Raw genomic sequence first — 26297 nt, forward strand, 5'->3', positions numbered from 1 at the left:
AATGTCATGCTCCTAGTTTACCATAGTCTGGTGAACAGATTGACCAAAGCAGAAGGGACCTGGGCCTAGGAACCCTGAAAGAGTGGGAACTTGAGTAAAGAGTAGTTTTTTGAAGAACCAAGACATCCTTGTGGTTGTCAAGATGGTTGCAGCTTTATTTTGGCTATTACCAAGTATTGGGCTCAGAAAAAAGGTCAATCATGTCCTCCCTCCCTCTTGTTAAAAGAGGGAGGACAGTGAGCAATGCATTCTAAAGTACTTAGACCAGGGGATCACTGTGCACTTATCTGTATCTCGATCAATTCCAGTAAGTAATTCAGCCTGGATGCTGGTTGGGAGGAGGAAAAGGACAGGAAAGGAAGACCATTCACTCCACATTTGCACTTCCAAAATCATACTATGCTTCAGATCTCAGATAAGACATGTAGTGTCCAATCGAAACTTGGTGAACTACGCAACTTGTTGAGCAGCCACCACCCAAAGGAAAAGTTGTCCAAGGACTGGTGGGTGACATGCCATAGGTAGAATTAGGTATAAGTAGTCTGGCTATGGCCAACCCTTGCATTCACTACCTGAAACATTAAGAGGTTCTTCTGAAGGGCAAGAGACTGTTCCACATCGCTAACTTAGTGTACTCTTAAGTGAAAAGGGAGGTCAGACTCCTTTGGAGAGGAATTGTACGCCTGCTTGATAACATCACAAAGCCAAAAAGAAAGGGTGCTCCTGGACACACCCTTCTTATGTCCACTTGCACAAATGAAAAGTCTCCTACATAGACCTCAAGGAGTGGGTTCTTGTCAAACAGTACTTAACAGTGTGGACCAAGCAAAACAGCATCTCATCTGAGTCTCCACCTTGCAAGTTTCAGAGGGAGGGGATAGAGAAACTTAAACCTTTGTATGGAACCGAGGGGTTCTGAGTCTCGACTACCAATTCAGGATGAAGGAGAAAGATCATGACCCCACCCTTACAAATACTGAATGAGATAAGACAGGCCATGTAACTCCCCTACCATCTTCGCCAAGGCTAAAGTCAAGATTACAACAGTCTTCAGCGTTAGGTCTTTGTCTGAGAAACTCAACATTAGCTTGAAGGGAGGCCTTGTAAGGCTTCGTATTACTAATGATACATCCTACACAGGAGATTGGAGCTCCAGAGGAGGGAAAGACTACTTAAAGTTTCTCATAAGCATGGATAACTCCACTGAGGCAGAGAGATCCAACCCCTTCAGTTTGAAAACCTAAGATATGGCCAAGCAATAACCTTTCACTGCAGAAACTGAGAGGTGCTCATCTCAGTAAATGTAAATTAGGAAGTCTGCAGTTTGCTGAACAGATATCCTAACTGGAGAGTAACCCCTTCTACGACACCATTCACAGAAAATAGCCCACTTCCCTTGATACACGTTCGCCAAGGAATGATGCAGGAACCTTGGCATCTCTCTTGCTGCCATGTGAGAAAAGCCTCTTTCTTGCAGAATATGCTGGATAACCTCCACATGTGACGGCAAAGAGATTAAACTGCCTGATGGTACTTGCAAACATGGTTGACAAAAAAAGGGTGGGCCACAGGCAACTCTCTTGCTAGGTTGACCAGGAGTGTCAGCAAATCTGGGCATCACAGCCTGTGGCCAACAAGGAGCCATTTGAATTACTCAAAGACCTGGAGTGATGAACACTATTGATTATCCTGCTGAGAAGATTGAAGAGCATGAAGGCGCTCACATCCACACTGTCCCAGGGATGTTGGAATGCATCCTTCATCACTGTCCTCGGGTCTGGGACTATGGCTATCACCTGACCCTGATGACTCACCCAATCTGCCAGAATATTCCACATGTTTAGAATGTATCACAGGCTTACAACTTGACATTGAAAAACCACTCACTCATGAATCTGCACTGCCAATTTGCACAGAGTCCAAAAACACTATCCCTCCCTTTGTTGATGCAGGTAACCATAGTTATGTCACTCATCAACACCTCTGAAGGCACTCCCAAATGATCTTGGAAAGATTGCAAAACTAACCAAGCTGCTTACATTTCCAAAACACTGGTGTACAGGTGCAGTGTGTCCTTTGTCCACACACTGGAAACAAAAACTCCTCTCAGTGTGAGTCCCATCCCTTCTTCAAAGCATCTTAAGCATTAAGAGGTGTCAACTGTCTAGCCACCGCACAAGGTCTTCCATACTTCCTGACTCAAAGACCAAAGGTGACTTTGCTCATGAGGAATGAGCTACTCCAACAAAGCCATAAGAACTAAGACCACCTGCCACAGCTGATCCAGTTGTTCCTGTTGTGACAGGAGCTGCACTACTACCTCCCTGAGATGAGAGCCCACCAAGATGGCTCTTAATGCTAGAGAATTCAATAGCTTACCCAGATATTTTATCTGCTACTTAGGGATGAGATTGGGCTTCTGCCAATAAGATTCCCAGATTGAGACAAAGCGCCAGCAGCAGATAATCCTTGTCAAGCAGGAGACATTCCCTGGAGGAAGTCAGGACTAACCAAACATCAAGCTATTGCAGAACACAAATATACTGTAAACACGCCCAAACTGAGACTAAGATGAATACCCGAGTAAACACCCAGTGAGCAGTTGCCAGTCTAAAAGCACATTGCCTTGAACTGGAAAACTGTCTTGTTGCAGACAAAGCAGAGGTACTTCTGAGAGTCTTGATGAAGAAACACTTGAAAGTGCACATCCTGTTGGTCTATACTTATTCAAAGCTGAAATATCCATCACAGGTCTCCAATCCCTGGTTGCCTTCTCTACGAAGAAAAAGTTGGTGTACAAACCTGCCAAGGCCCAAGATTTCCACAAATCTGGAGAGTAAGTTGGAAACAATATAGTGTCATAGAGAGGGGTGGCAGAATATCCTTGAATGGAAGCTTGCATCCATCCTGGAAGACTGATAAGACACAAGGTTCCACTCTCTGTTGCTGTCACTTTGCCCAATGGCATAACAGGCAACCTCTTATTCATGGCAGCAGAGGAAGGGATCAGCACTCTCAGTGATTTCCTACCTTCTTTCCTTTTCCTCCCTTCCTACGAAAATGAGGATGAAAGGACTGGGCAGACTACCTACCTTTCTTGGAAGAGGAAGCAGACTGAGCTTCCTGTTTGGGCCTGTGAAACACAGGCTACTTCAGTGCACCAGATGTAATGTGCAAATGAGCAAAGTAACTTCTTGAAAGTATTACCCCAACTCAGCCTAAAGGGGTTCCAGAGAAGATCCCTCAGGACCCTAAGGCATGAGCTACCTCCCCTCCCAGAGAAGAGGCCACATACCTAACTTCCATTCCCTCTCTGAGCCTGTCTAGCACCAGATGAGCCTCTCAATGGAGAAGGCAGACAAGATTTCTCAGGTTCACTGTCTGAATGGACTTTGGACCTTCATCCTGATGCCCCTCTGCTTATATACTTGGTTGAAAATGAGTAAGAGGATGAAAGGGAAAGAGTGGGAGGTTGCAACACCTCTTGTGTGCCTCACACCTGTGTGGCAAACAGCACCTGTGAGTGATCTGATTGCACATGCCACAGACAGCACATGCACGCTAAGCAGGAAGCAGGTGCATGGTCCCCTCTATGTCCCCCCAAAAAGTGAATGTGACATAGATCCCATCCTGTTGCTCAACCAAGCATTTTCCAGGGATTATGTATGGTCAGGAACTCAAACAGGTTGTGCATGCCTGCCTTTCCATCAACAGAGCTCCTGGGGGGGAGGCCTACCCCGAGCTGTAACCCACACCTGGTCTACAGACCCAGTACTGAGGGAGCAAGGGAGATGTGCAGGGCCATCCCAGTGTGAGCCTGACAGCACACGGTAGAGTGGTGAGAGGGTGGCAGCCTTGCCTGAGTACAATGATCACCCTATGGTGAACTGGCATCTCTGCTTTCTTGCCAAGAGGAAGAGTAAGCAGAAGTCCCTCTGGACTTCCTGTGTGAGGCCTTGGACTTTCCCCTTCTTCTTCCTTCTGCATAGAGGAAGGACTTCCTATGTGAGGCCTTGGACTTTCCCCTTCTTCTTCCTTCTGCATAGAGGAAGAGAGTCCAGGGATGCGGAGGAGGAGGAGGAAAAAAACAAGCTGGGAGAAGATGATGGCAGGGAGAAAGAATGGCAAGAATGTTTCTTTCTTTTCCTTTTGGACTTTTCCACGTGGTCGAGGCTAGAGCAGAAGTCAGCTGCAGGTAACAACTGCCACTAGAGTCAAGACAGCCACAGGAACTGCAGAAGCAGCATCAGACACATCAGTGGTTGTTTCTACTTCCTTACTACAAGTGAGTCAAGGAGGGCAGCAAGCAATGGATTACCTCGAAGATTAAGTGCTGGCCAGATTTTATGTAAATATATTCTTTTAAGTATCTACTGGCTTCCCTGTCCTCAGACAAGGGATGAATGGGTTGGTTTGTAGGACTGAAGGTAGCTAACCCTTCTAGGGATGGTAAGATCCAGACATAAGTTACGAATCACTTGGTGGCAGAAAGGAACTGGAAGGGTTCAGTGATGTCACAGAAGTGTTACTCTCTGAAGAACCCAGAAAGATCTTCCTAACTCTCTTCCTCCTTTTGCCAAACTTCTCCCACAGAGAAGAGGAATACAAAGCATATACTGTACTTCAAAGGGCAGCAAATGAGTACACTTCCTACCCCTACAATATACACAGAACTAGTGGGTCTACTGATATGGGAGACATGAAACGACCACAAGGTCACCCAGGACTCCCTTACCAGAAGTGGTTGTGTTTCTTCTCCTTCTAAGGAAAAAAAATCACCAGGTACCAAGAAAACAAAATAAATGTACTAGTCACACAAAGGAGATGAGAGGAAACAATGGTAGAAAGCTACTCATCCACACCCAAGATTCCAGCACGAATACAGAGAAGAGGGAGCACGAGTGCCCTATCATGATGGCAGCTGAAGAGTGAGGTGGCAAGAGGGAGGCAAGTGAGGGGTTCCCTTCTCTTAGCCCCCATCTCCAACAGTTTATTAACTTGTTACCAAGATTCAATGGTTCTTCCAACTTGCACTGAAGGATACTCCTAATAAAAAAAGAAAATGGTTCAACCCCGTAGGAACAATTGTGAAAACTTAACCACATTAAATTGGTAACTAGCTGTATTTTTATGTGAAAAAGGTGGCTTACAGCTGAAAATGTAACAAACTTCATCATTATTGATCTGATTAGCCTTTCATGGGATTCTGGGATAGCTCTTCTTCAGTTAAAATTTGGCAGTGTGTGGTAATTATTATACACTGGCGACACTAGCGTAACTGTTTTCATGCTTGGTATCACTGTGTACCGTTAGTTACAGTCGCACCACAGTCGAGTGTAGTTCCCCTCTTGCAGTTCCTCTGTTGATGTGTAAGTTTCGTGTGGGTTATAGATCTGAGGCCGGTATTTTTGTTGAATAAAGCTTGTAGTTTTGCTACAAGTGTTTCAGTCTTATAACAATTTATTCAACAAAATACTCGTCATGGCTAAGCTGCTTAAGCCATGTCGACTGGACTGAATCCCAGCTCTCCTCGGCGACCAGGAGTGGAAACACTGGCACCGAACCTTTCAAAACTTCATAGAGGAGGAGTGGAGAGGCGCACCCAACAAGCTGAGGGCTCTGGTGAACTGTGTATCCCCAGTGTGTACGAACTCATTGAAGACTGTTGTTCACGTATGAAGGGTGCCGTTGCAAAACTAGGAGTGTTTCACGTCAAGTTGCTGAGCAGATTTTGCAAGGCATGTTTAACCAACGACGACAGCAGTCAGGTGAATCCCTTGATGAATTTCTGATAGAGTTACATAAACTAAGCAAGGATTGTAACTTTAAGGCAGTCACAGCTGAACAATACCGGGAGGAGATGATGCGTGATGCATTTTATTAACGGTATTGCCTCAGCATTTATTCGTCAGCGCCTGCTAGAAAACAAGTCCGCGGATCTGGGGCGAGGGTACAGTCGAGCCCGTCACGTTGGATCTTATCCCAGCGTAATGCTGATTCCCTACTGCGTCTTACTTGCCTGTTCCTCATGCAGCTGCTTTAGTTCCAGGACAGCAAGGACAGCCTTGTGATGACCAACAACCGCAGTCAACGAAAGAAGAGGCGGAAAGAAGATCACCTGTGGACTCGACTGTCGCTGCTGCACATTCGTCAAAAAGAAAGAAATGCTATTTTTGTGGTAATACATTCCACATCACAGGTAAGGGTAGTTGTCCTGCCGTGCTGTTACATGCAACAACTGTGGTAAGACAGGTCATTTTGCCAAAGTCTGTAGATCCAAGGCTAAGACTTCTGACAGCACTACTGCTACACTGTATAACCCCCTCTGCTCAGCCTTGCTGCCACTTTTCAAAGAACCTTTCACATGCAGCTACAAACATCACTGTCAATGGTCATTCACTGAAAGCATTAATTGACTCTTGCAGTTCGGATAGTTTCATAAGTGAGAAAGTGGCACAGAAACTAAAGCTGACAGTAGTTCCTGCAAGCAAAGGAGATTTTAATGGCATCAGCATCTTTGAATACTAGCTCCCTGGGTATGTTCACGGTAGACTTGGGTCATGTCAATCAAATTATCCATGTGTTCAGCTAGGGGTTTTAAAAAGGATTTATGTTGTGATGTGATCTTGGGTTATGATTTTCAAAAGCAGCACAAAAGTGTAACTTTTTTCAGTATGGAAATACACCAAGTTTAAGGGTAACTAGTAACTGTGCCTTGGCAGCAGCTGATATTGATGAGCCTTCACTGTTTCCGAACTTGCCCCAACAGTGTAAACAAATTGCAGTTAAATCAGGCGCTATAGTGAAGATGATCAGTTGTTTATAAGTGACCAGTTATCGCGCTTGTTATCTGAAAGGTATCATTGAACCAAGCATATCCCCATGGAGAGCACAGGTCGTAGTTGTAAAAGATCCACTTGACAGGCACAAAAGGGACTTTGTATTGATTATTCTCAAACCATCAACCAGTACACAGAACTAGATGCATATCCCTTCAAGGATAGAGGACATGGTGCACAGTCTTGCAAAGTACAAGGTGTTTTCCACATTTGACTTGAAGAGTGCATACCAAATTAGCATTAAAGAGTGAGAGGGAAGTAAACTGCTTTTGAGGTGCGGAAATTATATCAGTTTTGCAGAGTTCCATTTGGTGTCACTAATGGAGTAGCAGTATTTCAGAGAGCTATGGATAAGTTAGTTGAAGATGAGGGTCTTAAGATACTTTCCATATCTAGATAATATTACTGTAGCTGGATCAACTCAGAAGGAACATGATAGCAATGTTAAGAAATTTTTGGAGTTATTCAGAAACAGAAGCTTACCCTCAATGAATCTAAATCAGTTATGTCTGTGCCTACAATCAATGTTCTTGGGTATTGTGTTGGTAATAAAGTCATAAGGCCTGACCCTGACAGATTACGTTCTCTCCAGGAATTACCACCTCCCACAAATATAGGGTCTTTGCGAAGAGTTCAAGGGTTGTTTGCATATTATGCTAAATGGATTCCTGGCTTCTCCGATAAAATCAACCCTTGATAAACACAAAAACTTTTCCATTGAGTGAATCAGCACTAGCTGCCTTTAACACTTTGAAAAAGCAGCTTACGGGTGCTTCTCTAAGGTCTGTGGATGAGAGCCTTCCTTTTGTTGTGGGTGTGATGCTTCAGAGGTCGCTATCTCAGCAGTATTGAACCAGGGTGGCAGGCCAGTAGCCTTCATGTCAAGAGCAGCTTCAGGGGAAGTGAGTTGCATTATCCTGCTGTAGAAAAGGAGGCTACAGCTATTATTGAAGCGGTTACGCAAGTGGAGTCATTTCTTAGCCAGAAGACATTTTACTCTGATTACTGATCAGCGTTCTGTGATGTTCATGTTAGATAACAGAAAAGAACCAAGATAAAGAATAACAATATACAAGAGTGGAGGCTTGAGCTGGCATCATTCAGTTATCACGATACAATATCGTCGGAAACAGAATGTTGTGCCGGATACCTTGTCTCGTGCATACTGCTGTTCTGTTTTCCCAATGTTGAAGCTTACAGACATTCATGAGAATCTTTGTCACCCTGGGGTAACTTCGGCTTTTGCATTTTTGTGCGATCTAAAACCTCCCTTTCTCAACAGATGATGTGAAAAAATGTGTGCTTCTTGTAAAGTCTGTGCACAGCAAAACCACAATTCCATCGTTCAGCACAAGGGGTCCTCATTAAAGCCACACAGCGATGGAATGCCTCAGTATTGATTTCAAAAGGACCTTTGCCTTCCACCACAAACAATACGTGCATACTTACAGTTGTTGATGAATACTCGCGTTTTCCTTTTGCATTTCCTTGTTCAAATATGAATTCAAAAACAGTAATCAAATGTCTTGAGTCTATCTTCAGTCTTTGTGGAATGCCAAGTTTCATCCATTCAGATCAAGGTTCTTCTTTCATTTCTCAAGAACTGAAGATGTACCTTTCTCAGAAGGAGTTGCAACAAGTAAAACAACACCTATCACCCAATAGGTAATGGTCAGGTTGAGGAGGTACAACAGAATTATTTGGAAGGCTGTTTGTTTAACACTTGAATCTCATGGTTTGAAGAACCAACACTGGGAGAGATGGTGCTTCCAGTTTTTTGCATTCAATAAGATCACTCTTATGCACTGCAACCAATGAGACTCCACATGGCGTTTCTTCAGGTTCAACGGCGTTCTAGTTTCAGAAATGGATTACCAACATGGCTTTTGACCCTGGGCAGAGTGTTATTCTGTGACATGTTAGGTCTAGCAAACCTGACCATTAACTGATCAGGTAGAACTTGTTGATGTGAACCCAATGTCGCATGAAGTGTCAAAATATCCAGGCGGGCGTGAGTCAACTGTGTCTATCATGACTTAGCTCCAAGTCCTGAGAGTCCGGCGACTCTTGCGCACCGGATGAGCACCAGGAAATATAGAGACTCGGGTTCACCCACAGCATAAGATGTACAGCCTCATACTAATCATGACTCTCATTCATTCACTGAGCCCACTGAGTTAAGGAGGTGGACTCGGCGTGTCAAAGCCTCCCGATGCGTTCGGATGGGACTAATCTGATATTTTTGACATGGTATCCATTTTGTTAATGTTGAATTTTTTTCTAGGAGGGGAGAATGTGGTAATTATTGTACACTGGCGACACTAGCGTAACTGTTTTCATGCTTGGTATCACTGTGTACCGTTAGTTACAGTCGCACCACAGTCGAGTGTAGTTCCCCTCTTGCAGTTCCTCTGTTGATGTGTAAGTTTACGTGTGTGTTATAGATCTGAGAGGCGGTATTTTGTTGAATAAAGCTTGTAGTTTGCTACCAAGTGTTTCAGTCTTATAACACAGTGCAAATATGATACAGCTGATGTCTACAATGGTATAATTTAAGTGGTCCTTTGGAGATTTTTTAATTTTAAAATATGCTTACCAAATGGCTTGAGTAAGGTACTGCTGTTATTACTCTTGTCTGGCCAAATGTTAATGTGTACTAACTCAGTTAACCAGAAGTTAGCTCAAATCACAGGGCTGGCATCTGACTGACTAATGACAAATGGCAGCTGAATTTTTTTTTTTCAATTCTACCACCAAATGCTGTCATAAAAGAATATCTTTGACCTCCAATCCTTGAAACATTCACAAGGCTCCACAATACTAGTGTAATTACACCTAAGGGGTGTCACTGCACCCAAGGAACATTTCTCATCCTTTAGATCTTGAGAATCAGTCAGGTTCTGGCTTCACACAAACTATATCCCTCTATGGCTCACTCTTTTCAAGAAAATTGAGATGTTAGTAAACATAACCAAGTTGTAGAATATTGCACATTTTGGTCTGTCAGTCACGCATAATTATGAGGTCTCATATGGAAGACCCTATAAAGGAAACAGCCATTCACCTTGATACTCAGGAGTACCAGGGTGCTTACCTTTTAGGGCTGTGGGGTGAAAATATATAACATTACACTGGGAGTCTGTAGTTCAATGATGTGATGAACATATCTTTAAACAAGGTGGCCCATCATCCCCCTAATAATCTGCACATCTCTAAGCATAGTGATCACTCCACTGGTAAGATATGAATCATTTCTTCTTTTCAGGACTCTACTTTGAAACTCCTTTTCCCAGAACAAATTTCAGACATAACCCAATATTTCTCTCTCCTCTGCTAGTAGAGGGCCCTAAAAGTTGTGTTGCACAAGACTACCCACGTGTTCCCCCTTGATTCCTGGGATATGCTACTGTCTTCAAGTTGTTGGACTATGTGGATGTTCTCTGTGGTTTTTATTCTCTATCCTATTCACAAGAACTCAAGCCCTTGATGTGAAACTGGCATTCCACATGAGACCACATGCTTCGAACCTTTCCATTTAATATGTGTGCTACTCAGCCTCACATGGTGCTTTTGTATAGAAGAGTACACTGGTGAGATTTACCAATCAATGTTTGCCATCAAGAACTGGCAACCAATCCATAGGATGCTGGATTCATGGGGACTTCATCCTTTATTCCCCCTGAAAGCAGCTCCTCTAGGATAACAAGTCCCCAAGGGGAGAGACAGTTAAAAAAGTGCTGGTGCCAGCACCTCATATTACCAGTTGCTAAAGTTGAACAGCCCTCTCCTCTGGGTCTTGACAATGCATTCCACTCTCTCTATATATGGTCAAAGGTTGGACTAACTTATCAGAAGTGTTAGACTACAGATTTTTGTACTATACTATATGAGTGGCGCAGTGTAATAAGGTGCCAAGCGCCGTTTTTTAAAAAATAATAAAAACGCATTTAAAGTTTGCCAACTATGGCAACATAAAAGAAAAACCAGCCAAACGATTTCTATGAATCATACCTCATTTTAAAGAAATTTATTCGCCTATTACATATGCAAAAATCATTATAGTATGTTTTGTCATTTAAGCGGCCACAACCACAAAAGTGAGGTAATGTAAGATTGTAAAGTGTTAATGAACACAATGAAAATGTTTTCATACGAGCAATTAAAGCATGTTTTGTGAAAACAACCTAAAATATTTATCTAATAATGCTCTAAAATTATTATTATAACATATCTGAGTAAAATTTCCATGAAAATATTATAAAACAAAAACAATTACGTACCAAAAAACAGACTACATTACAGAGTATTAATAACAGAGTAATAACTAGCAACAATGTTCAAACCAGGTATAAAATTATTCAATAATAGTAATGCTGTATAATCATTAAAGATAAGAGTAATAAAAAAAACTAGTAATAATAAGAAAAAAAAATTAAAGCCTGACTTTGTCAAAAAATTTTATAAAGCAGGAAAAATACTCTGCTTATTACTAATGAATAAACAGCTGTATTGAATAATTTTTATTATTGTTATAATAATCATAGTAATGATAACCAAGAATAATAATAATAATGTTAATAATAATAGTAATAATAATAACAATAATGATAATAATAATAATAATAATCATAATAATGATGACAACAATCAAGATAAACATTTCATTATGATTGTCATTGTTCATTAATATTATTAGTATCATTAATATTATCATTATAAAAGTATGGCTGTACTTACCCCGTCTCCTGACTAAAATCCGCTCCCAAAGTTCTCAGGTTAAAGGCTATGGTTTTGTGTGGTTGTGGTAGTCAAGGGTTCTTTCAAAGGAGTTCACATCTCCGTCAGGAAGGTCATCATCATCATCGGCGGTGGCATGGCACTTGTGACTGTCGACCACAGATCTGAGATATGCCTGGGCCGCCAAGGGAGCTATGTATGGGATTAGGTCTCTCAAATCCTTGGTCTTCTTTGGTGCAAAGAGGAATAGGGCTATGATACTTGCGAGTTAAGGGAACAGCACTAGGTCAAACACCTTGCTTGAGTATTTAGCTCTCCCTTTCATGAGCAGAACTACGATGCTCATCAGCTGTGTCACATTTACATTGTAACTGACTTTAAGTGCAAATCCCTCTGCAAAGCTGGCATCATAGACAATAACTCTGGCACTCTGCAATGATGCTGTCTTAGACTTACGGTTTGTTATGTGCGACTGAAAAGAGCTTCAGTTCAAAAATGTCTTTCTGTTGCACATCAACGGCGTCAAAGCCCTTTTGATAGCGCGCCCTTGATAGCTCAATGTAATCAAGCTTGCCAGGTATAGTAGTCTCCTTTTCAGTCTTCTCTCTATGTTACAAAATGCCTATCACAGGGCATGTATGAATGACCTGGCACTAAAAAAAAGTGTTCAATCCTGACGAATTTTTTTCATGTGCAAGAAGTCATAAGCATCCTAAATTACATTTATATTTTATTTTGACCTCCACAATTGTCAGAAAAAGTATCAATTTATGTGGTTCTCCTTATGATGATGGTCAATGTAGTGATTAAGGCAGCTCATAATTTCACTAGACCTCGTTTGGCAGTGACTTCATCCCAAATGTACATAGACGACCTGCGGCGTCTGTAGATTATGAATGCAAAAGTTATGGGTCCACAACTTTTCGTTTATAATCGCTACGTGGTGCTGAGCTTAGGGTAGGAAGGTTTGCTGTAAGTCGAGCAAGAAACCATGATGTCCTCATTGTCATCATTAAAATCATCAAGCAGCTTCCGACCTGTTTCAGCAAGGTCAACATGTGCTTTAAGGTCACGATCAATGGCCTCCACAACCTCTGGTGGCGCACCTAGCTGCTTAGAATTAGTGATTCTAGAATTCAGTTTATCTAAATGTTGCCGCCGAATCAACAACAGGAGCTGCAAATGCAATGTTATACTCGTTTCTAAACACTGTAGAATAGTAATTAAATGACACTTTTTCAACATTTGGATGGTCACTGTTCATAAATGCACAATACAAGTCGTATAATTTCACTGTGAAAGATTGAATCAGATACAGGCGTTTAAGAAGTCGCCGAGAATAATGAGAGGACATTGCTGGCAACATCTGGATGTCTTGCGCTAAGCCGGCTTTCTCACCCACTATTTTGAAGCCGTGGGTTTCGACCTCGTTGGTCAGGCACTGTAGTTTTCCTCATTGTTACTGGCAAAGCAACACTAGCCCTCTTTTGCCAATGCCAAAAATTGACAAAAACCCTGCCTTACACGCGGTGCTCAGTAGAACCATACACCCCACCAGTGTACTGCAACGATACATGAACGTTTTGTTTTCGTCTGCGGGTTTCCTCTGACGTTTCACTGGCATAGGCGCCATGAGTTTCTGTAAATATGCCCGTTTGGCCATCATGTTTCCTATGTCCCAAAACTCTTTAAATAGAGCCTCTATCACTGGCATTGTAACTTTATCGAAACAACGATCACGACATGGGGGCCAATTTTACGTTCTTCTATTGCTTTTTTATACATCATCTGTATCAGACTTTTCCTTCATTCACGCATTTTCTTACGAATGGATTGTTTCCAATTTTTCTGGGCCCCGTTTGCGCTTTAGCCCAACCACTACCACCCTCCACGTGGAGCATCATTAAGCTCATCTGGTACTTCACAATCACTATCAGCATTGCTGATATGCATCCCACTCGCTCACTGATATCTTGGCTATCTGCCATGATGAAAAAATACCGCCAATCACTGTTATTACACCGCGTAAATACGAAAAATATCTGAGCGTGTCGAGGCGTCTAATGCAAACACACAGATGGGAAGAGCGGGAGAAAAACAATGTGATGCTCCCAGCCGTGCGGATAGCCAATCAGAATCCCGTGGCGTGTTAAAGGGTTTGATTGGTCGTCAGCGCCCAGCGTGAGTTAAAGAACACATGACAACCCCCACCCACGCCTCCTACATCCACCGCACCTCCACTGGTTGCGCTTGCCTCCTTTTATGACGAGTCTTATGATGCTAGCAGTGAGAACTTCGCTAAGGGCGAGAAATTTCCCTTTGTTTTGCATGGATTTTCGAACCTTTTGCCAGTAACATAAGAGGACAAGAAGTGTTATTATACAGGATAGTGCTGTACTTTTAGCTGCTAAAAGCTCACAATAAAAAAACCAGTTACGGCAGCGGTGGCGCTTGCCCACCTTGACCACCCGCCCCTCATATAATGTACTATAATCTTCTTCAAATCTCCCTTCATACAATGTGAGGATTAGTTAATCTTTCACATATCAACAGAGACTTAAACTATATGGTCCCGGTTTTATGTGGGGTTCGTTCCTGATGTCGTCGTAAAGCAAAAATCATAGTAACCCGAAATATCGTCGAAAATTGTAAGAAAACCTTACTTTTAATCACTTGGGTGTCTTGCAAACGACGTAAACTGCATTTTTATTGAGTTTTTCATCAATAAACCTCCAAATTTTGACCATTCTGCCCTTTTGGAGCCATATTTCTTCCGTCAGATTGGCGTTGTCAGTGTCGTAAACCCAAAACATGTGTTGTAACCCAGGAAATAAATTTTGATGACTATATTTGAAGAGCATCGTAAGCTCGAAACGTCATAAGCTGTGCTTGGACTTCTATGGTTAGTGTTACTATTCTTGTGAACCTTTGAACTTCTGATAGCTAAAACAGTAGGGCATAAAAACATGTAAAATGTTTCTTTTCCACATAAACCTACAGGTTTTCTTACTTCCTTGGTGTACTAATGTCTGAAGGCAACATTTAAACAGACCTACAGAAGGTCAAGAAGTTTCCCTTCTTGATGGACCATCACAGCGATTGGTTAAGGGGACCAAAGTTCACCACAGATCTATCAACCTCCTGTTGCCATAGATACAGCAAAGCTCCTTCTTGTAGTGGAGGGAGGTCATATCTACATCAATGAGTAAACTTTGTTTCATCCATAAGCTGGAACTCAGCACTCCATTCTTTTGCATTTCCAAGCATTAAAGCATATGTAAAAATAAGAGATTTCCTACAATATGGATGTACAAGGTAAATAAACATTTAACAAAAACACAAAAAATTCCTCATTTACCATTCTTATAGAGGTTACTGTGCTCTGCATAATACATGACAGACTCAAAATTCACCATGATCTTGAAAAACAAGAGATTCAGTTATCACACATGAAATAATTATACAGTATTTTTTTCAGCTGCTAGCAATTAGCATTTTTCAAAGATGCAGACTTCTTTTCTAGTTATATTGGATAATATAAAATGTGAAAAACTGGGCAGATAAAAGGGCAAATACATTTGTGTAAGGAGAAAGCTGATAATAAAATGGTATACGAATAAATAATAGCATGCTTACTGAATCAAGGCAACGATTAGGGTCAATAGGGTATGTGGTCTTGGAGGGAGCACTCATAAAAGTTGCAAAATTGTGACTACCTTGGAGAAGATGACAGCCAGACACAAATTTCTCAATATCAAAGTGTGACCTGTTGAGGAAGACAAAACAAAGTTATTCTCACTGGAGCAAATACCTGACTGTCCAGCAATGTCCCCTCCCAAAAATTACATTTTAAAAATAACAAATCTTTAATAAATACTCTACTATCTAGCCTTAATATTATAGTAAACAATAAGGAAAATGAATCATCACTCAGCTTAAATGCTATACTATATACTGTACAATACAAAAATAATGACTGGATGATGCACAATTATGTTTATCAGTTTAACCCACGTCTGAAGAGAACCCAATTAATAATTAGAAACCTACAACAGCAATGTACTACTGTTATAAGCTAGTCAGCTGCCTGAATTGTGAGTTTTGCAGACAAGAGGCAATAGTACCTAGATGTTACAACAACGCTCTAAGTTTCACTAATACAAAAAGAAGTATGATTGCAAGTGAAGATGAACATTATGCTCCTTATCACCAGCACTTGTTTGAAACTGCTTGTATTCAAAACATCACTGAGTGAGACAAGTGCACCCCCTCAAAGACTACTTAGCTTTTAATTTAATGGTCTGACTGAATTTGAACAATTTACAGAGAAATTATTATTCTACAGCAATACAGTCCAGTATAAAGTATGCATATAAACAAGTAAAACACCACATGAAATATGCTATTGCTCCACATGAACTATTGCATATATTAAGGACAAATCATTTTACAAAACTGTCTTTATTAATAGAATATTTGATGATTCTGTTATTATTAGTAGTACAGATGCTCTTCGCTAAATAACCTAGTTCCAGTTCGAGCCCTGGGTTGGTAAACAAATTTGCCAATAAACAAGAAAGGGCCCCCAACCAATACTTCAGGCATAATGTGCTAGTAATGGGTATCAACCATTTGTAGATAATGTTGTAATGTCACCTTTGCACCCTGAATAGCATTTTTAAATGTTTGTGCTGCAGTGTACAGTTTCCAGCGTACTGAGATAAACAAAACAGAGGAAATAAGCTGCAATATTGTATACATTGCTTATGTTTCCATACTTTTGCATATTGCAGATCTATAAAATTTCTAGAATATTTCTAAATACTTATATGCTCTACTACAAATTATTTAGATTTGCATACTTTAAATACAGGTACAGTAATCATTTTTATTTTTTCTGAATAAAGAAAAAGTCTAAAGAGAACTCCGAGTTGATAATTATTTTGAAATTTGTATAACATTTACATATTGCATATAGAACATAAAAATACAGTATGAAAATATTATAAAAATGAAGTACAGTACCATAGAAATTAAAGTTATAAAGCAAGACATCCACATTATGATTTTAGTCAGCAAATAAAAAAAAGCATTCACATTAACATTGCAGTCCTTGAATCCTTTCAAGTTTGGTACAGTAGATGTTTGCTGGTCATCTGCATCAGCAGCTGTAGAGGGTCAGGTAATGGAGTCAGCAGCAAGGAAATGAAGGTTCTGAGGTAAGTATATGGGTAGGCATAAGGGTCTTGGATGGAACTTTTGAGAAGCTGTCCAGGGTACTGATGGAAAGAACAATGACTGCTTTGCAGTCACCAACGTTTCTCAAACTTCTTTCTTTTGTCTTGTTAAATTTTACTATAAACTCATAAAATTTCACTCATCTGCTGTTCAACTGTCGTAAACCATTCAGCATTTTGGTCAACACTATCTAGTTCTAACATAGCATCATTCACTTTCAAGAAGACATCAGCTAACCCCTTTACAGTGAAGTTCTTTTGTATTAACACTCTTTCCTCTTCTTCCTCTTCCCAGTACTGCTGCACTTCAAACTCAGTTAAATCTCCCTTTGTTAGCTCCCCCTCAACATATCCTCTAATTCTTCAATACATATCCGGCACTTGAACATTTAAATCAATCACATTAGCAAGGCCCACAATTTTTGTATTTTTTATATTGATATGTTTGTCCTTTTCAAACCTTTTGAAATTATTTACAATATATTTTGAGCACTTTTTCCACATATCTTGCAAACAATTTTGTGTCACTCCTGCCCAAGATGATTCATTGTTCTGTACGCAATGGAACATGCTACAAATTTCAAAAAATCCCCAAGGATTACCTCAATATTTTCTGTTGCTGCTACAGCTTTGGAAAAAGTTGTGTGTAAACAGTACACTTTCAACATCATCTTTAATTTAGCAATTGTATTTTTAAGCAGATACACTACTTTTACATCAGGGTGTGGATCACCAAGATGCTGAGGGTGGCCTTGGGCATTATCAAGCAGGAGAATTCTGAAGGGAATGTCCTTTTGCAGACAATAATTCTTGACCAAGGGTGTGAAGCAGTTTGTGAACCAATCCTCATATAAAGCTTGCTGATTCGCATAGTAGTAAATGGGCAGTGTGCTTACTAACCTGTTTCAGTGCTCGCAGGTCTGTGGAGTGAAAGATGAGGAAAGGCTTTAATATGAACCCAGCGACATTCCTCCTAATAAAAAACCTGTCCTTAAAAACCTTGACGTCCAGCAATGTTTTTGTTTCTTTTTGTATGCAGGACCCTTTCAAGCATTTTTTCCTCAAAAAAAGTCCAGTTTTATCCACACTGAAGGTCTGTTCTGGATAGTAGCTAACATACCTGATGACTCTGTCAAAGTCATCCTTTAAACTTTTTGCCAATTCTACGTCTGTGCTTGCCACCTTACCACACATCCTCTGATTATGAAGACTGAATCTACAACAAAATCATTGAAACCATCCTTGGCTTGTTGTAAATGCTTCTGTACACTCTTCACCTTTGCAGGCTTTCAACATTCCAAAGAAATGGCATGACTTGGCTTGAATTATTAAAAGGCTCAGTGGCATTCTTTTATGTAACTGGTCCTCAAACCATATTGCCACTAATTTCTCTACTTCATGAATGAGGCCTCTCCTCTACTGAGCTATTATAGCTTTAAAAATCCTGTTGATGCCTTCACTGTTTCTTTCACTCCATCTTTATCCTTCTAGACCATCAAAATGGTCAAATGCACAAACTCTGCGTCACATACTATCACTCTTACTTTCTTGCCATTCTCAAAGACTTCTATGACCTTCATTTTCATCCAATATCGATATCCTTCCTCAGTTTCTTACCACTTCCACCAAGTGAAGCCAACATCTTGTATATATGGGGCATACAATACAGAAAAATCTATAGATGAATGCCAGTATAGTGCTCACAGACCACTGCAGGAACAAAACTGACTGACAGGGATGATGTAAGGCAAAATGCTGAGTTGCTGCACTGCCATTTTTACACTACTAAAGTCCAACTGACCGTTTGGTTGGTGGACCAGTCATAACTCCAAGCAGTAAACAGGTGCGTCATTAAATGAGGAGTGTCTGTATAATTAAGCAGTAAACAGGTGTGTCATTAAATGAGGAGTGTCCGTATAATTAAGCAGTAAACAGGAGTGTCATTAAACGAGGAGTGTCTGTATAATTCAGCATAGTTTCAAGGGTATGACTTGAAGGGTTTGATCTTGTATAAGGGCTAAAAATCCTCAACATACTGGGATAGATGACAGAATAGAAGACAAACACAAGAGGGGATTCTTTTACGCAGCACTGGATGGCATCAGTTCCACCTGCCTCAAGATAATGTCCAGGCCTACACTGATACAGTACTGTAATATTTGAAAATATCCATTTTCCACATTTCAAGAGTATAACTGGGCAAACAGGCAATGCTAACTCACCCAGCAGACCTACACAGATGCTGTAATATTTAAAAAAATATCAATATTCCACCTTTCTAGAGTATAACTGAGCATACAGCCAATGCTAATTTATTCAGCATCTTTTCTATTGAGTAGACCACTGAATAAGTTATGTAAAGGCACTGAACTTCATGTTCTGATGGACAAGAATTGTCCTTCCAGTTTTCATACGAATATACAAATGGTACCACAACTTACCTCACAATGTGAATTCTATTAACTTCAACTGAAGGTAAAAAGGCATGACATTTCCAATTCTTATCTACAATTATGTCAGGTTTCAAGACAGCAATGCGATACAAATATGAGCGTCTGACTGCATGATAGCGTGCATGAAAACCTGATGGGACAGCCAAAGTTTTGTGAACCCTGAAAAAGTGAAGTATACCATTGATTTCTTGAATAATACTTATGTCAAAACTTGACTGATCCTGGGACTACTACTTTTATTGTTACTGTACTATCATTACTTATAATGAGCTTACAGTACATTCTTATTCTTATGGAATAAGACTTTCATAGCAGGCCTTCACAGAGAATACCCATATATAAGACAATACAAAAACAAAAGGATTAGTATGTGATATATAATAGCTTATAAAAATCTGAGTTCATATCATTAGCATCACAGTACATGCATAAATAAATGAATAAATATGACATTTTCATAATAAAATAAAGTTTCATATATACTTACCAAATAATTGCATAGCTAACGTTTATAATTCACGCGGCAACTTTTTTAAAAACTTGCGGTAGCACTTCTACTGTTTTATGTAGGTGTCAGGCCCCACCTACTATCGGAGGACATGGGAAACAAGCCGGCAGGTAGGCTCAATTTGTTTGTGCCCTTATGTCCACAAGAGGGGGGGAGGGTGGGCTCTGACTGTAATTACCTGGTAAGTGTAAGTATATGAAACTCTATTTTATTATAAAAATGTCAATTTCATCTAAGCAACTTACCAAGTAATTACATAGCTGAATCCCACATTGAATGGAGGTGGGATACATGGACATATTCTACTCCAAAACATTAAGGGATGGTACTGACTTTAAACAGAAAATTTGCCAGCATTGAATGCAATGCTTGTTGTTTCCTTACCTGGTAGGAGAGCTACCGCAGGTGAATACTGCCTCTGACTGGTGGTCATCTTAACCTGTAGTGGTGTGGCTGTTGAGCCTTGGGTCGCCTCTACTTAAGTGGGAGCTTTGCAGCAGAGGAAAGGCCTGATCACTAGCAAAGCATACAAAAGGTGCCCTTGCCCTGGGCGCAGTACCAAAATTAAAAAAACAACCAGACAATGTTGTCACCTACTCTGAATACACTTAAAATACACCACAACCTATCCACTAAGACTGATGGATACTCCAGGTACATTGTAACCCCCGGCTCCCCAAAACATGAAAACCCTACACCAAGGCAAAGAGATAGTAGGAGAGAAAGAGTGCTTCCTATAATTCCTCACCTAATACAGTACCATGCCAGCCACCAATAACTGTCCCAAGGTACTGCAATTACCAAACAGTTTCCACTTCCTTCAAACAATGGGAGGTGAAAATAGACCTGCACTTCCCGTGGGTTGACTGAATAGTGGCAGTGAGAGACATATTACGCTTGAAAGCCAAAGAAGTTGATACCATTCTAATATCATGAGCTTTCACTTTAAAATTTGGTAAACATCCTCCTGGATCTGGGAGTGTGCCTCTGAAATCAAATCTTGCAGGAAGAATGACAAGGCATTCTTAGAAAGAGGGCAAGAGCAGTTCTTAACTAAACACAAGAGGTTACTGGATGGACTTCTGATCTTTTCTGTCCTATTCAGATAGCATCTAAGAGCTCTGACTGGACAGAGTTCTCTCTCTTCTTCTTCATGGCCAAGAACATCCATTAAATTCTATAATGAAGGAGACCTCTTGGTAAGCCAACTCAACCTCCAAACTGTCTTATAACCTAAAATATAGTATTGTTCATACTGATATCTAACTGAGGAAGAGTGTGAGAAAACCAGCCCCTTCTTAAATTCTCTCCATGCTTCCCCCTTTGGTAACTCTCTTAATCTGTCCTAGACCTGGTGACTACTTTGAAAACGTCCTTTCAGGTGAAGGTGAATGGTAATGAAAACCCTGCCTTATGGACGAACCAGCTTTGGGGTGAAGCCCGAGAGAAAAGTTGGGTCTCCCATAGCAACCAGCGAACGTGTGGTTGCCAGAGGTCACCTAGATTGGAAGGCTCAAATGAGGCCTTGACACAGAAAACTGAGGTCGCGACACTTGTGAATGGGCTGCCATCTTGAACCCCAAGGGCCAACACCAGTACTCCAAGCTCCGTCTAAGGTAAAGTCCTGATTCGAGGTTCCTTCAACAGCCACGTGTCTTTTAATCTTTTACTGAATTTCATTTTCTTTTCTTGAGTGTGATTTCTCAAAAAGACCTGACTTAGTTAGTACTGTGTGTAATTTTAATGTACACATCTTGCACTAGAATCAAGTTATCTTGGCACCATATGTGCAACACTCGACTCACCCGAAATCACTATATTTCCCTACATAACTGATTGTTTTGTGCTCCATGCTGTGGCCTTGCCAATGCAAGCAAATCTACAATGTCCCTTTCAAGAGGATTAAGCCCCTAGATCTTCAGTACAGTATTTTAAAACTGCTGTAATATTTGATAACCTGCTGTAATATTTGATAACTCAGCAGAACCTTGTTTCACCTGCCTATCATTTCCCAATTCTTCTGATTTAAGTGTTTAATGTAAATACTGTATATTCCAGTTAAAGTAAACCAAAGTGTTTATCTGCAACAATTCCTTGCTGAAGCAAGGCCTTCAGTCCAGCTCTTTTCTTTAGGAGTTTCTACCTCAACTAGCAATTGCAGTCAGAACCTATAATTGTTATGGTAAGTTCCCTGTCCATCAGCCAGGTTCCAGAAGTGGATCCCTGAGCCAGGAATAAAGTAAGTAGGTAAGAGTAAAAAACCTAAAAATTCTTACTGGTAAAAGAACTTGGCCAGGTTTTGGACGGGTCCTCGTTTTCGGCCAAAATGCTTGAATTTCACTAATACGTTTACCCGTGGCTAATAGAAAGAGGAAGAGTGTTTTGCGAGTGAGATTCCTAAGGGAAGCAGAATGAAGGGGTTCAAAAGTTGGGCCAGTCAGCCATTTCTGGGCCACATCCAGATTCCAGGAGACCAAATTGTCCTTTTTCTGCTTCATCGTATCGAAGGACTTAAGCAGGTCATTAATATCTGAATTCGAAGACAGATCCAGGCCTCTATGTTTAAATATTGAGCTAAGCATAGCTCGATACCCCTTAATGGTGGGGGGAGACAAATTCCTAAAGTTCCTCCGATAAAGGAGGAATCAGCAATCTGCGTTACAGAGGACTCAGAAGAAGAGACATTGTGGTTGTGGCATCGCCGACGGAAGACCGCCTACTTGGCCTGGTAGACGAGGCTAGAAGATTTTTGCCCGCATCGCGCAAAGCCTCTACAGTTCCTCTTGAAAACCCTTTCGCTCTGACAAGCTTGCAGACAGTCTGAAGCCTGCCAAGGGTAGAGCGGACAACCCGTGGTGGTGCCTTCGGAAGTGAGTAAAGATGGTTTTTGGGGGAGGAGTCTTGGGTAATTTACCAATAGCCAAAGAAAGTCCAGGAACCACTCTCTCAGGAACCAAAACAGGGGTATGAGTGTCATGGTTGTGTTCTGATGTGATTGAAACTTGCTCAACACCTCCCTGACCTTGCTGAGGGGTGGAAGGGCATACAGATCCAGATTGGACCAATCTTGCAGCATGGCATCTGTTGCCCATGCAAGAGGATCTGGGGCTGGAAAGCAAAATAGCGGAAGGCAATGGTTCTTGCAAGTGGAAAACAGGTCTATCATCGGCCTGCCCCACAGTTTCCAAAGGTCTAGCAAACCAGGGGATCCAGGGTCCACTCGGTGGGAAGGGCCTGGTTCTGACCGTTTAGCTTACCTGCCAATGCATTCAACTCTCCCTGGATAAATTGTGTGACCAGAGTCACTCGAATTTGATCTGCCCATATGAGTAGCTCTCTTGCTGCCTGGCAGAGAGAAAAGGAATGAGTGCCGCTTTGTTTGCGGGTATATGCTAAGGCCGTTGTGTTGTCTGCATGTACCACTATTGTCTTGTCGTGGACCATGGACGAGAAACTCTGAAGGCCTAGCTGAACTGCTTTCAGTTCTCTCATGTTTATATGTAGGCTCTGCTGATCCAAGGTCCATGTACCATATGCTTTCTGATTCCCCTGTAGGTCTCCCCAGCCTATGTCTGAGGCATCTGAATAAAAGTCTAGGTCTGGGCTCAGAGGTTGAAGGGACTTCCCTTCTGACAGTCTTTCTTTTGACAGCCACCACTACAGGTTCAATTTGATCTCCAAGGTGATCAGAAACACATGGGTGTCCAGCTGTGTTTTCCTGTCCCAGTTGGCCTTCAAAAAACCTGGAGAACTCTCATGTGAAGTCTGCCTAATCTGACAAACATCTCTATGGATGCCAGAGTCCCCAATACGCTCATCCACTGTTGAGCTGAGAAAGACGAAAGGGCTAGAAAACTCTGGACGGCCTGGAGGCAGCTGGAAATTCTCTTGGGAGACAGAAAAGCCCAAAAAATATCTGAGAGTTCAGAGTCATTCCCAAATAGAGGATCTCTTGCGACAAGTTCAACTGGGACTTTTGGGGGTTGATAAGAAGGCCCAGTTCCTGGGTAAGAAGAATCTTGTGTAAGTCCTTCATGCACTTTTCCTTCAACGGGGTTCAAAGTCGCCAGTCATCCAGAAAAAAGCTGACATTGATCCCTATTAAGTGGAGCCATTTCGAGAGAGGAGCAAGGACTCAAGTAAATACTTGAGGGGCCGTAGAAAGGCTAGAGCAAAGGGCCCGATATTGATATACCCTCTCCTGGAAGACGAACATTAGATGTTTCCTGGAAGCAGGATGAATCGGAATGTGGAAGTATGCATCCTGCATGTCTAAGGTTATCATCCAGTTCGCCCTGGTGGATGGATGAAAGGACTAAATGGCTTGTTTCCATTTTGAATTTTGTCTTCAGGACAAAGTGACTGAGGGTACTCACATCGAGGACTGGTCTCCAGCCCCCCAATGCTTTTGGTACCACAAAGTATCAGTTGTGAAAACCCCCGTGCTGGTGTTCTCAACTTCCTCTATGGCCCTCTTCTGGATGAGAGAGGAAACTTCCTCCAGAAGGCCCAAATTTCTCTTGAAGCCTATCAAGTATGCTGTTAATGTGATGGGAGAAGTGACTAATGGGGGGCCTCTCCAAGAATGGGATGACATAGCCCTCCTTCAAAACTTTGACGATCTAAGGCCTGCTTCTCGTATCAGCCACTTTCCCCAAAACTCCAGAAGACTGGCTCCTACAGGTGCATGAAGGACTTCTTTCTCACTTTCTAGGCACTTTCTTGACGGACCTCTTCTTGATGGACTTGGCCGTGAATCTGACATTTGCACGGGTCTGAACTGTGTTTAGGTCTACCTTCACAAAAGGGCTGCTGCTGGAGAGGTGAGGAAGTCCTGGCTTGAAAGGCAGACAAATCCTTGGGATGCTTAGATGACTGGGCCAACAAATCTTGTGTGGATTTTTTCTGTAGATCCAACACAATTCCCTTCACAGTGTCCTTAGGGAAGAGGTGATGCTGGTACAAAGGCGAGAACAACAGAGCCAACTTCTGAGTTTGGTTGACTCCCTTAGAGGTGAAGAAGCACCGGAGCTCTCTCTTCTTTAGAACACCCAAGGTAAAAAGAGCAGAAAGCTCTAGAGAGCAATTTCTAATTGCTTGTCGGCACATGACAAAACCCCAAGGTGATATCTTCGGCTAGGTCCTGGTAGTCCTCTATTTTCCTAACCAGAGCGCCCATTGTCCAGTCCAGAAAACTAAGGACTTTGAAAAATCTTGAGAATAACCTTTAACTAGATGGTCTATCTCCGCAGAAAACATTATCTTTGCTGACGAGAACACAGAACGGTAAGAAGGGTCGATGAGACCAGAGAAGTCCCCTTGGGAGGAGGCAACGGCTCCCAGAGAAGGAGTTTCGCCAGTCACGTAAGATAAGTACCTCCTGCATATTAAGCGAGAGGGAGGAAAGGCGAAAGACGCTTTGCCTTGCTCCCTTTTGGCCGAAAGCCAGTCTTCAATCTCCTCGAAGGACTTCCTAGATGACAAAGAAAGTACCATCTTGGGGAGTCTTGTCCTTTCATCCAGTTGATTCCTCATCAAAAAAGTTGAAGCAGGTGAGACTGGGGCAGCTGGGGTGAAAAAGGTTGGAAAATTCGCCAAAAAATACCGCAACAAAGCCACATAAGCCAAGGGAGGCGCAGGTTCTTGGTTGACCTCTTCCTCTTCTGAGGAGACCAGGGACAGAATGGCATCCTGAGAAGTCTTGGGAGTGGAGGGAGCTTTCTTCAACAAGTCCATGATTTGGGCTAACTGCCACTTAATAGGAGCCAGAGACGGTTCATCATGATCCAAAGGCAAAGGCAAAGGAGACCGTGGTCTCTGAGCAGACTGAAGAGGTGATGAATGCCTTGGAGCAGGCGCTTGGCGCTCGAAAGTGGTTGCCGGATTCTCAGGAACTGGTGCCAGGGGCTCAATAAGTGACGCCAGATGGGCACTTGTGAGTCGTCACTGGGTGGTTGGGAGCCAAGTGAGGGAACTCAGCCATTGGGAGCTCAGGTGAGAAGGCCTCCGGACTGTCCCACATAGACAAAAAGCGGATGTTGATAGGCAGTTGCAAGGACAGAAGGGTCCACAGCAAAACTACAAACAGGCTGGGGACTGGTACTCGACTTCTTATACCGCTTAATGGGAGGTGGATCTGGACGACGACCAAGGGCGCTTAAGCAACTGGGAAGAGTCTAGGTACCGTTTGCAGCACCTCCTGCCCGCACCATCATCGTTGGAAGAGCCTGAAGATAACTGATGCACCTTCAAAGACACGCCTTTCCAATGGCTGTCTGCCAACACCTGGGACTGTGCAACAGGAGCAGCTGAGGGGCAATTAACTGCAGACAAACCCCGCCAGCCTCCCTTGGACTTCTGGTATTTCTTCTCCCAGGTTCAGGGGAGCAGGACAGTGACCTTGGTCTAGGAGAACCGTCGGGATGGACAGCCACCTCCTACAATTGCACTGCACTCTCACTCATCAGTTTCTCCACAAAAACTTTATCCATTATAACCTTAAGTGACTCTCTTACCTCTGCCA

General features: G+C 42.0%; 1 protein-coding gene across 6 annotated transcripts in view; it reads right to left on the minus strand.

The window, feature by feature from the left end:
- LOC136851317 (tRNA pseudouridine synthase A) overlaps window positions 1-26297 on the minus strand; it is a 73694-nt gene that overhangs the window by 34140 nt on the left and 13257 nt on the right. For 4 of the 6 annotated variants that reach the window (XR_010856840.1, XM_067125327.1, XM_067125326.1 and 1 more), the window contains exons 5-6: window positions 19255-19425; window positions 15213-15342 (exon numbers count right to left, since the gene is read on the minus strand). Coding sequence is in view for 5 of the 6 variants with exons in the window: in XM_067125327.1 (XP_066981428.1) it covers window positions 15213-15342; window positions 19255-19425 (301 nt within the window). In the remaining variant the exon portion in view is untranslated. The remainder of the gene's footprint in view (window positions 1-15212; window positions 15343-19254; window positions 19426-26297) is intronic. The other 2 variants (XM_067125330.1, XM_067125329.1) reach the window with 1 other exon arrangement.

The sequence above is a fragment of the Macrobrachium rosenbergii genome, chromosome 23 (genome assembly GCF_040412425.1).
Source record: "Macrobrachium rosenbergii isolate ZJJX-2024 chromosome 23, ASM4041242v1, whole genome shotgun sequence".
NCBI lineage: Eukaryota > Metazoa > Arthropoda > Malacostraca > Decapoda > Palaemonidae > Macrobrachium > Macrobrachium rosenbergii.